This window comes from Amphiura filiformis, chromosome 7 (assembly GCF_039555335.1).
Source record: "Amphiura filiformis chromosome 7, Afil_fr2py, whole genome shotgun sequence".
In the NCBI taxonomy this organism is placed as follows: Eukaryota; Metazoa; Echinodermata; class Ophiuroidea; order Amphilepidida; family Amphiuridae; genus Amphiura; species Amphiura filiformis.
In genome coordinates this window covers 27220770-27232749 of record NC_092634.1, presented here as the reverse complement: position 1 = coordinate 27232749, position 11980 = coordinate 27220770, and the positions used below count along the sequence as shown (strand labels likewise).

The following is an 11980-nucleotide window of genomic DNA, read 5'->3' as shown; positions in this document are numbered from 1 at the left end:
CCAGGAATATTAAACTTTGTAATTACATTATTTTCTTTATTATGTTTATTTCTGTTATCAACATTTGTGATCACGTCGTATCAAAGCATTCGATGACTGCATCTTGATTAAGATTACCGTGTACAATAAGACATGTGGACACGTTTTTATTTAATATTTATAAATTGGTTTCAGGCGAACAGATATCGAAAACATTCATATCTTCCAGGCACGAAAGTACATAATGGGAAATAAGTTCGATTCGCCGATAAGAATCATCTCATAAACTTACACATTTCTTGATTTATTAAAGAGTGACTGTTATGATTATTCCATATGTTACGATTCAACTGATATAAAAGTACGATTTCTTGCAAACAAGTATTGTTAAGATAATATAATACAATACATATAGAGTAATGAAATTTGGAAGTACAGTATTGTGATTCAAATATCCACACAGAAATCAGGCCCGGACATGATACTCAGGAAGCTTTAAATTATATCCCACAATGCTTGCAACGGCATATAGGCAAGTGACATCAGCCAATGTATGGGGATATAGTGTTACTCATTGCGCCCAATAATGTGCGCAATTTGTTATGGGAAAATGTTCTCAAACCTCATTTCCTTAATCCTTATCTTTGTTTTGAATCTTATTGCGAATCAGATAAACACAAGGTTTATGAAGTAAATACTTTTCCATATGCATTTTTTTTAAAGATTATCTGTACTGGCAATTTCCGTACAATATGGGGTTCATTTACCCTCATGTCTTGAATGGGTATCAGCGTCTCGGGTGTGTTGTTCGACGAGTTCAACAAAAGGTAATTCTCATTCTAATTGCACTATAACTATATTAGTTTTGGGAGTAGAACATAATACGTATTACATTTGAAAGGTTTTTTTTTCATAATCTGCCAGGGGATTCAGATTTAAAATGCTGTTATCTCGCATGGTCGAATGTCCTTGAATATAATATGTCTCACAGACAGGAAAGACTATAATAACAAAAAGAATACATTGTATTCCTTTGTTTGTTGCGGTATGGTGGTTAGGCCTAAAAGCTATAACAATCCTTTAAGTTCGTTGATATGGCATTTTAGAAGATTACTACACAGCGAAAAAAGACAATTGCGAAAGGGGGCGACATTCTACCGTTGGTTAGAGATGCTAAAAACCGGATTACAGTTTTAATAGTATCATTATGTGATTATAAGAACATCATATACATGCAACAAAAGTGTTCTCAATTTCCAATAGTTTTATGAAGTGGATTGAGTGTAAGTATTGAAGCACAAGCAGATTTTTTGTTTTTGATAAACTCAGAGATATGATATCAGAACAATATTTAAAAGGTGGGACAGGTGTAATTGACACTTTTTTGTGTGGCAAGATCATAGAAACTCTTTACATGATTCATTGTAACAGGTATAGAATTAAATGTAGAAAAACAGGTTCAATTCAAATTGTATGCATATTAATTAGCTAATTTGCATATTTAATTAGCGAATATTAGCCGTTTTTCAAAAAAATGTAGCTCCACTATACAATGTCCTATTGAGACACTTGAGGTGTCAAAATAAAGCTCTTGCAAAGATCTAGTGCATGAGCCTATTTTCAGTAACATCAGGCAGGGTAGGAGGTGTAACACTATGCTTTTTTGGGAAAATTATATCTTGTGTGTACCAATTGTGGCATATTTGGTCATCTGATTTTATCAATATCCAAGAAACATTTCAAAGTAGGTTCTTGCACTAGATAATGGTGTAAAGAACATAACTGCCAACTTTCAGGTCTATAGGGGTATACTGTAGGAGCTGCATTTTCAAATGTCGACTTTGGGTGGAAAAATGAAATGTGTGAAAAACGTCATGCAACGGGTTCGTAAAGAAAGAAAATAATAAGATTCTTGTTGTAATTAGCACGGTTTTTATACAATTTGCATAATTTTTCCGGATTTTTTTTTTATGTTATGAAAACTACATACATTAATGTGTCTAAAAATGACAAAAACTAATTTTTGATGAAATGATGATTTTGGACTATCTAATTACACCTGTCCCAACAAGCAGTTTATTGAATGTTTACTTTATAATTGACTATTAAGGTCCGTTCATACTACCACCGCATTTGCGATGCGTTGTTTTGCGATGCCGATATATCGATTACCTTTTGCCGCAACTCAACGTAACTCGTCGCATTTCCAATTAAAAATGTATTTAACTTTATTGCGATATCGCAATGCAGTAGTTTGCAGTACGGCAACGCACCGCATCGCAAAGCAACGCATCGCGAATGCGGTGGCAGTATGAACAGACCTTTAGTCAACCAACAGACAGATGATTATATAAATTTACTTTTACTAACTTGCAAACATGTAAAATATATCTGTGATGTACATGCAATTGGGTAACCTTAAAAATTATATAATATAGTAATATATATATAGTCAAAACTATAATTTAATGTCAGGTTGGCTTGGTAAAGAGTGCTCAATACACAAAGTGTAGAGCAAGAATAAATTAATCCAAAGTAAACCTGGTTATTCCATGGTTGTGCACTACAGAACTGTTTGCAGTACGGCAAAAAATATATATATTTTTAGATATAGCATACATACAAAGAAATGAAGATGTTTACCATAGACTCTGGCTGTCACCCCCATTTATTTGTTTTCCCTCCAAGTCAAATTCAATAAAATGTTACATCAATTGAATTGCACAGTGAGGAAAAAGCCATCGCATTTACAGACCGGAAAGATTACCTCCAAGCTAAACATTGGACAACAAGTGGGTCATGCATAGACATGCCAAGCCAAAGACAAAGCAATTATATTACGTTGTTTTCTGCCTAAAAGTTGACACGCTGACATTTATAGGCTTATTATCCTTTCTATATTGTTGAAGTTGAATCACGACGGATAGTATCAGGTTCTAACCAGTCTAAACAAGTTATAAAGCCTATTCTTGGTGTTTGGAAGGGAAAATTAACGAATGTAGTAATATCGTTATTTTCTGGGCTTTCAGCTGACCTGGACCAGACAGTATCCACCCAGAATTCCTCCATCATGCTGGCTCTGCTGCAACCAACTGGCTATGCAAGTTCCTGTCATCCTGTATGAAACGATGCAAGATACCAAAGATTTGGCGCAAGGCAACTGTCATCGCACTGCCCAAACCTAATAAGCCAAAGGATGACCCTAAGAGCTACCGTCCAATCTCTCTACTCTGCATTCCCTACAAGCTACTGGAGCGCCTGATCCATAGCCGTATCGACCCGATTGTAGACCCACAGCTTCCTCACGAGCAGGCCGGTTTTCGTCAGGGCAGATCAACAGTGGACCAGGTCACCCTCCTCACCCAAGACATCGAAGACAGCTTTGAAGGGAACCAGAAGGCTGGTGCTGTATTTGTAGATCTGACAGCAGCATACGACACCGTGTGGCATAGAAGCCTGATATGCAAACTCCTCAAGCTCATACCAGACAGAGGGATGGTGTCCTTCATCGTGCAGTTAATCTCGAACCGCAACTTCATTCTTAAGACCAGCGACGGCCAAGCTAGTAGACCACGCAGTCTGAGGAACGGTGTGCCACAGGGCTCCGTCCTAGCACCTCTCTTATTCAACATCTACATCCATGACCTGCCCAATACCATTGCTAAGAAGTATGGATACGCAGATGACCTGGCAATCCTGAAGTCTGGCAAATCTTGGGAATTGAGAGAGCGCTCAGCCTAGACATGGACACCCTAGATACTTACCTCCACCAATGGCGGCTCAAGCTGAGTGTTGCTAAGACTGTCTCCTCTGCCTTCCATCTCAACAACAGGGAAGCCAACAGAGAACTCAATGTTACCATCAAGTCCAAGCGACTGAACTTCGAGGCTTGCCCCACGTACCTAGGAGTGAAACTGGACAGAGCCCTCACCTACCGGCAGCACTTGGTTAACCTAAGGGACAAGGTCACAGCAAGATGCGCATTGATTCGTTACCTAGCCGGCACCAGCTGGGGAGCAAGCGCCAAGACCCTCAGAACATCAACCCTGGCCTTGGTATATGCACCAGCAGAATACTGTGCACCAGTATGGAGCAGGAGCTACCACACCCACCAGGTAGACACGGGTCTAAATGAAGCTATGCGCACTGTGTCAGGATGTCTGCGACCAACTCCTACTGAACAGCTTCCGGTTTTAGCAGGAATCCCTCCGCCGGACATCAGAAGGAAAGCAGCCTCCGTAGCTATAGCACTCCGGTCTGAATAACCAGGACACCTCCTTCATGACACCATGTCAAGAGCTAGGAACAGTGAGGGTGAAAGCAGGAGATTGGTATCTAGGAAGCCGTTTGCTCAACAAGCAATAGACTTGACGAAGACAACACAGTCTAACCAGACAGCCAAGGACTGGACAGCTAAGACGTGGAAAGACCAATGGCTGCAGACTTCCTCACCACTCCAGCGCTTTGTCACAGACCAAGCAGACACCATCCCAGGCTTCAACCTACCCAGGTCTGCTTGGACAAAATTAAACCGCCTGAGAAGTGGAGTTGGACGCTTCAATGCCAACCTGTTCCAATGGGGCTTAAAGGAAAGCCCAGTAGTGAGGAACAAACAGCCGACCACATCATCTCATCCTGTCATCTCCATAGACCACCGAATGGTATATTCGGCCTGATTGAAGTCGACGAAGCCACCAGGGACTGGTTGATGCGTACTGGGCTTGAAATTTAATGACATTTATTGTTTTGGCTTTTATATCTTGTTTCTTCCTGACATACGCAAGAAGAAGAAGCTGACTAACAGGCTGTGGGCTATCCAAGTTCAACAGTAAGACGTTCAAAGACGAGCATAGAAGACAGTAGATTTGGAAATGAAGCTACAACGGGACGGGGATTTCCCAAAGATAAGCATGTTTGCGAAATGTTTATATGGTCAATTCCAGCGAAAGCAGGACAAAATTCTCTCTATGTTAACTTTCCACTTTAAAATGTCATTAATAAAGGAAATCACGTTATTGATGGAACATATTATGTCACGTCCAATGTGCTCTCTTTGTGCATATAGGCCTTTACTAGCAAGTCATACCAGGGGACAAGTTATGATGGCTTAAATGAATTGGCGTTACCCACGAATTCAAAGATAAAGCACCATATATGTCATTGAATGTCCTTCAATCAAAATGAAATTATTACCGTTAGAAAGACGTTTGCATGATCTCTCATCATATGTAAAACGATTGAATTCCACCAAAGTTTGTGGACTCTAGAGGCCATTAAGTCAATTTGGCTAATAATTTTGTTACCCGCGTATCAAAAATAAAATGATCGTTCTGAAAAATGTTAAGTGAATCTGCCATAAATGACTATATCATGAAACGAAGTTTCGTTCTATAATTCTGTGGTCCAAGTGATTATTTTATGCAAATACGTTTTACCCATAAAATTCCATAAAATCAAATTTAACGTTACCCACGTATCAACTGTTACCCACGAGTCCAGCAAACATAATTGCCATAACTTAAATTAATATTTAATGACTTTGGACACTGAATTTAGTTTGACAAGCGCTTAAAATTGTAAATCGTAAAAATACGTTCACCGCTTTAAAAAAGAATCTACGACGGTTTAATCTTTTGTTACCCACGAATCCCGAATAGATGCTAACCTTGAAAAACAAGGAGATTGTTTATTTTAAGTTTAAATCAGCACATATTCAAGCCATGGGTATGCTATAATTTTTACAGTACTTACAGTTTATGCACCTAAGAAAGGCAAACCCCAAACGGTACTATAGTACTTATAGCTTTACCCACGAATTCGGCGTTACCCACGAATCCAAGGATTTACTCGTAAATTATATGTTTCTTATGCATCTTAACATTTTGAAAACATGCGAAATAGGTTCCAAAACAGTCCTGTTTAATAGCGTCCTCTTGAAGGCATACTGAAGCTGTATCATGAAGTTTTGATTGATTATCCTAAATTACCATTTTTTGGGTAAATGCAATTGATTAGAGAAACGGGAATCATTGAAACACAATGGAGGAATAACCGCATGATGGTTTCCAACCTTCTGTAATATTTTCTATTTTGCCGCTAACCAATACATACCTTCAAATATGTGTTACCCACGAACGTTTTGGTTACCCACGAATCCCTACTTAAATTATAGTTAACAATGTATTGATAGTGTTTTAGTTCATAGGAACTGTCAAACACGAGTTAATAGAATATTGCTGCATGAAAATATGGAATGATTTTATTAAAATAATAATATAAAACTGTTTGCTCTGTCTATTTGAATTTGGCAACTTCATTATTCTCAAAATTTTTATACCCAAAATGCCATAATGATCCATTCTAAATATTCCATGTAGTTTGTATTTTGATTAAAATTCATTTTAGTGCCATTGCAGCCTGAATTATTGACATACGGAAAAGTATTTTTTATTTTTTATTTAAAAAAATTAATTGGAATTGCTATTTACCAGACGCTGTTACCCACGAATCCATCCGAGATCCTCATCCTGCGACGAGATACAAAATCTAACTTTATATTTATATGAAGCATTTATTCTAATCTTTCGAAATAATACAGTAATGTTAAACGATGGCCACTTTGGAAAGAGTTCGAAGAATTTACACAATCTTAACTGTACACCTGGTTCTTTCTTAAAATTTGCAATAACCAAAATATTTCTTTGTAGATATATATAATAAAATTCTATTTTACGTTCAAAGTCTTCACCGATTTCTAGTGTATATGAGTCACACATAAAATATTGAAAGATATTAAAGAAAGTGACATTTTATGGCGTACAACAGGTGAAAAAGGCTTGAATTCGTGGGTAACATGCATATGCGCATTTAACACTTTATTTGGTCTAGCAAGAAAAGTTATTTTTCAATCCGATGGCACTTCCACCTGATGATTCACTAGATATGATCGTCTCATTTGATAAGTCTAGAATTGAAAAGGAAAACATTTTCAAAATGGCCCCAGAGAGAATTTTGTCCTGCTTTGGCTGGAATTGACCATATACATTTTGTTTTGTCCGTGGGCGGAAATTGCTGGAGATGCTAAACAGACTGACTCTGGCTTTTAAGCGATTGGAAGTAGAAACTAGTGGCAAATGGTGGTCATAGACCACACACCTAGCTGGGGCATGTTGGGGTTTTTGAGGTATCTGACCCCTCCAAAATGTTCCAAAAATGTTCCCCTGGTCATGAGGTTTGTTGTTACCAAGTTTGAGTCCCATACTCCTTACAGATGCCCAGGAAATTAAATTCTAAGATTTGACCCAGATAACCTTTGACCTGACCCCTGCACAGCGTTCCAAAGTGTTCCCTTGGTCAGTAAGTTTGTTGTCAAAGAGTTGAGCCCGTACCCCTTACAGATGTCCAGAAAATGCATTTTGAAAATTTGACCTCTGCATGACCTTTGACCTGACTCGACCCCTGCAAACTTTTCCCTGTTCATGAGATTTGTTGTCACTGAGTTTGAGCCCCATACCCCATACATATATCCAGAAAATGAAATTATATGATTTGACCCCAGTTAACCTTTGACATGACCCCTGCAACGTGTTCCAAAATATTACCCTGGTCACTAAGTTTGTTGTCACAGAGTTTGAGCCATGTACCCCTTACAGATGTCTAGAAAATGCATTTCTAAAATTTGAACTCTGCATGACCTTTGACCTGACCCCTGTAACATGTCATGTTCCCCTGGTCATGAGATTAGTTGTCACCGAGTTTGAGCCCCACACCCCTTACAGATGTCGAGATAAGGCAATTGTAAGATTTTACCCCTTAATGACCTTTGACCCCAATTATGTGTGCAATGTATGGGCACTGGGGAAAGCCGATGCACATGTGTAAGTGATGTTATTGTGCTATGTAATATGTGGCAGGAGAAGCATTTTGAAGGTATTTTTTTTTATATACCGGTAATGCCCCTTAATGACCTGTGACCCCAATTCTGTTTGCACCCTATGGGCACTGGATATAGCCAATACATATGTGAAAGTTACGTAATTGTAGGAGGAGAAGCAATTTGAAGTTATTGCCAGAAAGAAGAAGCAGAAAGATCCGATAGCAAAACAGTACCTAGCTCGGGGGGTTGGAAACCCCCCAGCTAGGTAAAAAGTAAATACGCACTAAACGGTGAAATATGCAACAAAATTACTTTTACAACATATGGTTTGATATGCCACCCTCGACAACGCTTGGCAATCAGATTTCGATGGGGGTGATTGAAGCCATGCTCTTACACAAATATATAGGCATATTTATATCAACAACGTCAAACAGCAGCACCAACAAAAGCACCAGGAATCGTTTACAGACACTCGGGGGACAGCATGGGTGATTTGATTGCTTGTCATGGTTATGAACAGTGCAATTCCAGCAGGAAAATAGTGAACATTTATTAGAATTACCACGGGTTGCTACTGTCATCGTCGTTGTTGTCTTTATCAACGTTTAATCAATGTGATATTATAATTGTTGTAATTTTGATTTTGATTGTGTGTCAAAAGGTAGGAAACGCCCGCCATTTTTAACTCTTTAAATCGCATTAGATTGGTGTTCGATAAAGAATTTTCCTAGTGCGTAAATATACATGACTACAAAACGACCAAAGCTACACATGTGCACAATACCGCCCCCCCCCCTCCTTGATTAAGTACTGTAGTAACTAATTTAGAGTTTTAGTGTAAAAGCCGAACTAAACTAAAGGAAAAGAGTGATAGCTGTTTTTGATTTAACATACACATTATACTTGTATATCACTGCGATGATGTATGCTACCTATCTCTCGATATGATTTGTCTTCAATATTTTTTCATATGTATTAAAAATAACTTGAGAAGCACAAGAGCTACAATTATATGTATCCAGGTGTTGAAGAGCTTTGAAGTGTAAGGAGCGTAAGCATTAGTGACATAGAATAAAACAATAAGATTAAGATAAATATTGTTTACTTTCCGAAGGAAAAAGGGCTTCTTCAATTGTGTGCTTGTGCCAATCTTTTACTTCTCCTTTCTACTTCTCCCGCTTCGTCTTTCTTCGTTTCTCTCTCTTCTCTCTCTGCACATATACTAAATACCTCTAAAGCTTTATATTCTGTTCAAAACTGTTATTTTGACTACTTCTTTACAGTCTTCATTATATTTACTACTTCTGTCGCTGATAACAACGTAATGAAAATAAGTATAGTTACATTATTTTAGAATATGCTGTATAAGCAACATCTTTCTTATGTTATTGGATAAACTCAAGAAACCTACAAAGTTTAATGTTTACCGGTCTCTCTTGCCCTACAAATCAAATTTGATAGCATTAATGTCATGATGATTTAAAAAGCTTTAACTTTATTGTACACGATTTTACGTTAAATAGTCCTTCAATCTTTCTCAGGCGACAACTCGAAGGGAAAAAAATCTTGAATCCTATCTATTTCGTAAAATCCTCACCCGGATGTGTCATTTAAGCTTCCTGTTTACCATCAGCACGGTACGAGTAGTTCAATGACTGTTTGCTCAGATGGCAAGACGAGACACCTCAGATCAGATATAGTGTCTTTCCTTTAATACTTTTGGGCACAAATTAACACAAGGTGTCATTGATTATAATTATGTTGACCGTATCATGAGAAGTTAAATATGAAGATTATTCTTATAATATGTCAACTGGGTACAATAATCGCTACTTCATATTGGGATGTTGTATTCTTTTCCATCTGTGGAAACATACAAACTCTAGAACAGTCAACTATCCGATTTTTACAAAACAAAACAAGCAACAAACCTTTTAATTTGTATTATTTTTTATCCGCATAACAAATGCACTTGAATAAGAATTACTTTTCTTCAAATATTCAAACCACACACCTCACCTGATTCGTTCAAGACATCTGAACAGGGTACAGTAGATGAACCCAAAATTGACTGAACTGCCAGTGTAGATAATCTTTGAAAATTGCATAGGGAATTACTTTGTTCACGAACCTTGAGGTTTGAGACCATAACCAATTTTGCATATTGCGAATTGTAAGGAACGCCTCCTATGTGTTTACGTTTAAAGGAAATAAACGCGTTGAAGTGTTAAAAGTGTTTTTCATGAAATTTTACAGTGTAGATATCCAGGCTTTGCCTTTTTGCGCCATATGTACATATAAATTTGAAAAAAAATGTTCCGTCTGCGGAACATACAAACTCAAGTTAAGAACAGTCGACCATTCGATTTTAATTTGTATTATTTTCTATCCGCACAACGAATACACTAGAATAAAAATTACTTTACTTGAACTCTTCAAACTACACACCTCACCTGATACGTTGATATAGCCATTCAAGACATTAAACAGGGTAGATGAACCCAAGATTGTACTGAACTGCCAGTATAGATAATCTTTGAAAACTGCACAGGGAATTGCTTTATTCACGAACCTTGTGTTTGTCTTCGCTATGAGGTTCATAACAACGATACAGATAATGGAAATGCCACTTGAGACTACAACCAAACATGCCAAATGTGTATATTGCGAATCGTAAGCAACGCCTCCTATACGTTTAAATGTATACGAAAATAAACGCGTTGAAGTGTTAAACAAGTGTTTTTCAGGACATTTTACAGTGTAGATATCCATGCTTTGGTTTTTGCTATTGCCTCTTTATTCGGTTTTATTACAAATATTAGTGTGCAGTAGCTTGCTGAGGTTTCCAAATGTGTTCAGTATTATGACTTTATGTAGATATACATTTGAAAAATAATGAAAAGGTTTTTGGGCAGTGATTCCAGAAAAGAGTCCCGTAAACAATCGAACTGATGAGAAAAGCACAACAGTGTTGTGCGAAGCATGACATTCCATACACATTATACCCTAAATGCGGCTTCCTCGTAGGGGTAACAAACACTTAAAAACAAGGGGGCCAAAGGCGGGAAATTTAAAATTGAGATAAAGGCAAAAATATGGACTAAAAACAATAAAATACATCACAAAACCTCAGAACGTAAGAACCCAGTATGCTAGACCTTTGCCTCCTTTGGCCCCCATAGAGCAGATCGTGTTAATTAAATTAATTTAATTATATCAGCTTTTATCAATATGGCAAACGATGGCACATTGCAACATGTTTGACATTCCAAGGATACATTTAAATTTGCTCCTTTTCATCACACTTTCACATTCGTGCCTGCCGTTTGACAGTGCCCATATAATACTGGGAATACATTCATTTAAGAGCTATAATACCCATGAGATGTTGAATAGTATCAGAAGCTGATTCTGTCAGTAATTACATTGTCTATATTGAAACCAAGTGAGCTGAAAGTGAATTACTACTGTATATATTTGTGAAGGTTAATTCTAATTTGAAAGACATATAGCCAGAATAAACATTTTAAGAGTAGCAAAGTTTTGTTATCTTGACAATTAATAATGTTCTTCTTTTAAACCCGAAGAGGCTAATATTGACATTATTTTATCATGCCCTGGATGGTGCGAGTGTACTTGACGAAATAAATTATAGATGTATATACAATGAGCCCCTCAGGTACGATACATTACATGTAACTCTTGATCTTTGATGAATAATTTGTCCATTGTAATATGCTTCTTTGCCAAGTTTAAGTTTTGAAGAGACTGTACTTCGATGGTAAGTGGAATTGAGAATATAACTGGCATGCGTATGTACTTGAGTCAGTAGTTGAGTAGAATCAAATGTGTTCTAGGCAACTCCGTATATTTTAAAGCTATAAAGGTAGGTTAACAATTATGAAAGAACAATTATTATTCGCACACGTGATTTTATTTATTATTTATTTGTTTATTTATTTATTTATTTATTTATTTATTTATTTATTTATTTATTTATTTATTTATTTATTTATTTATTTATTTATTTATTTATTTATTTATTTATTTATTTATTTATTTATCTACGATGGGTAACAATTAAATAATGTACAAAAACAAGAGACGAATCAACAACAAAAT

General features: G+C 36.9%; 1 protein-coding gene across 1 annotated transcript; it reads left to right on the top strand.

Annotated features, from left to right (window-relative positions):
* Positions 1-3722: 3722 nt before the first annotated feature.
* Positions 3723-4244, top strand: LOC140157750 (uncharacterized). Its single transcript, XM_072180997.1, has one exon. The coding sequence runs from the start codon at positions 3723-3725 to the stop codon at positions 4242-4244; it is 522 nt and encodes a 173-aa protein (XP_072037098.1).
* The last annotated feature ends 7736 nt before the right edge of the window (positions 4245-11980 follow it).

Bases quoted from the DNA above. Each gene is read 5' to 3' on its own strand.
- LOC140157750 (XM_072180997.1), top strand. From the start codon at position 3,723: ATGGACACCCTAGATACTTACCTCCACCAATGGCGGCTCAAGCTGAGT.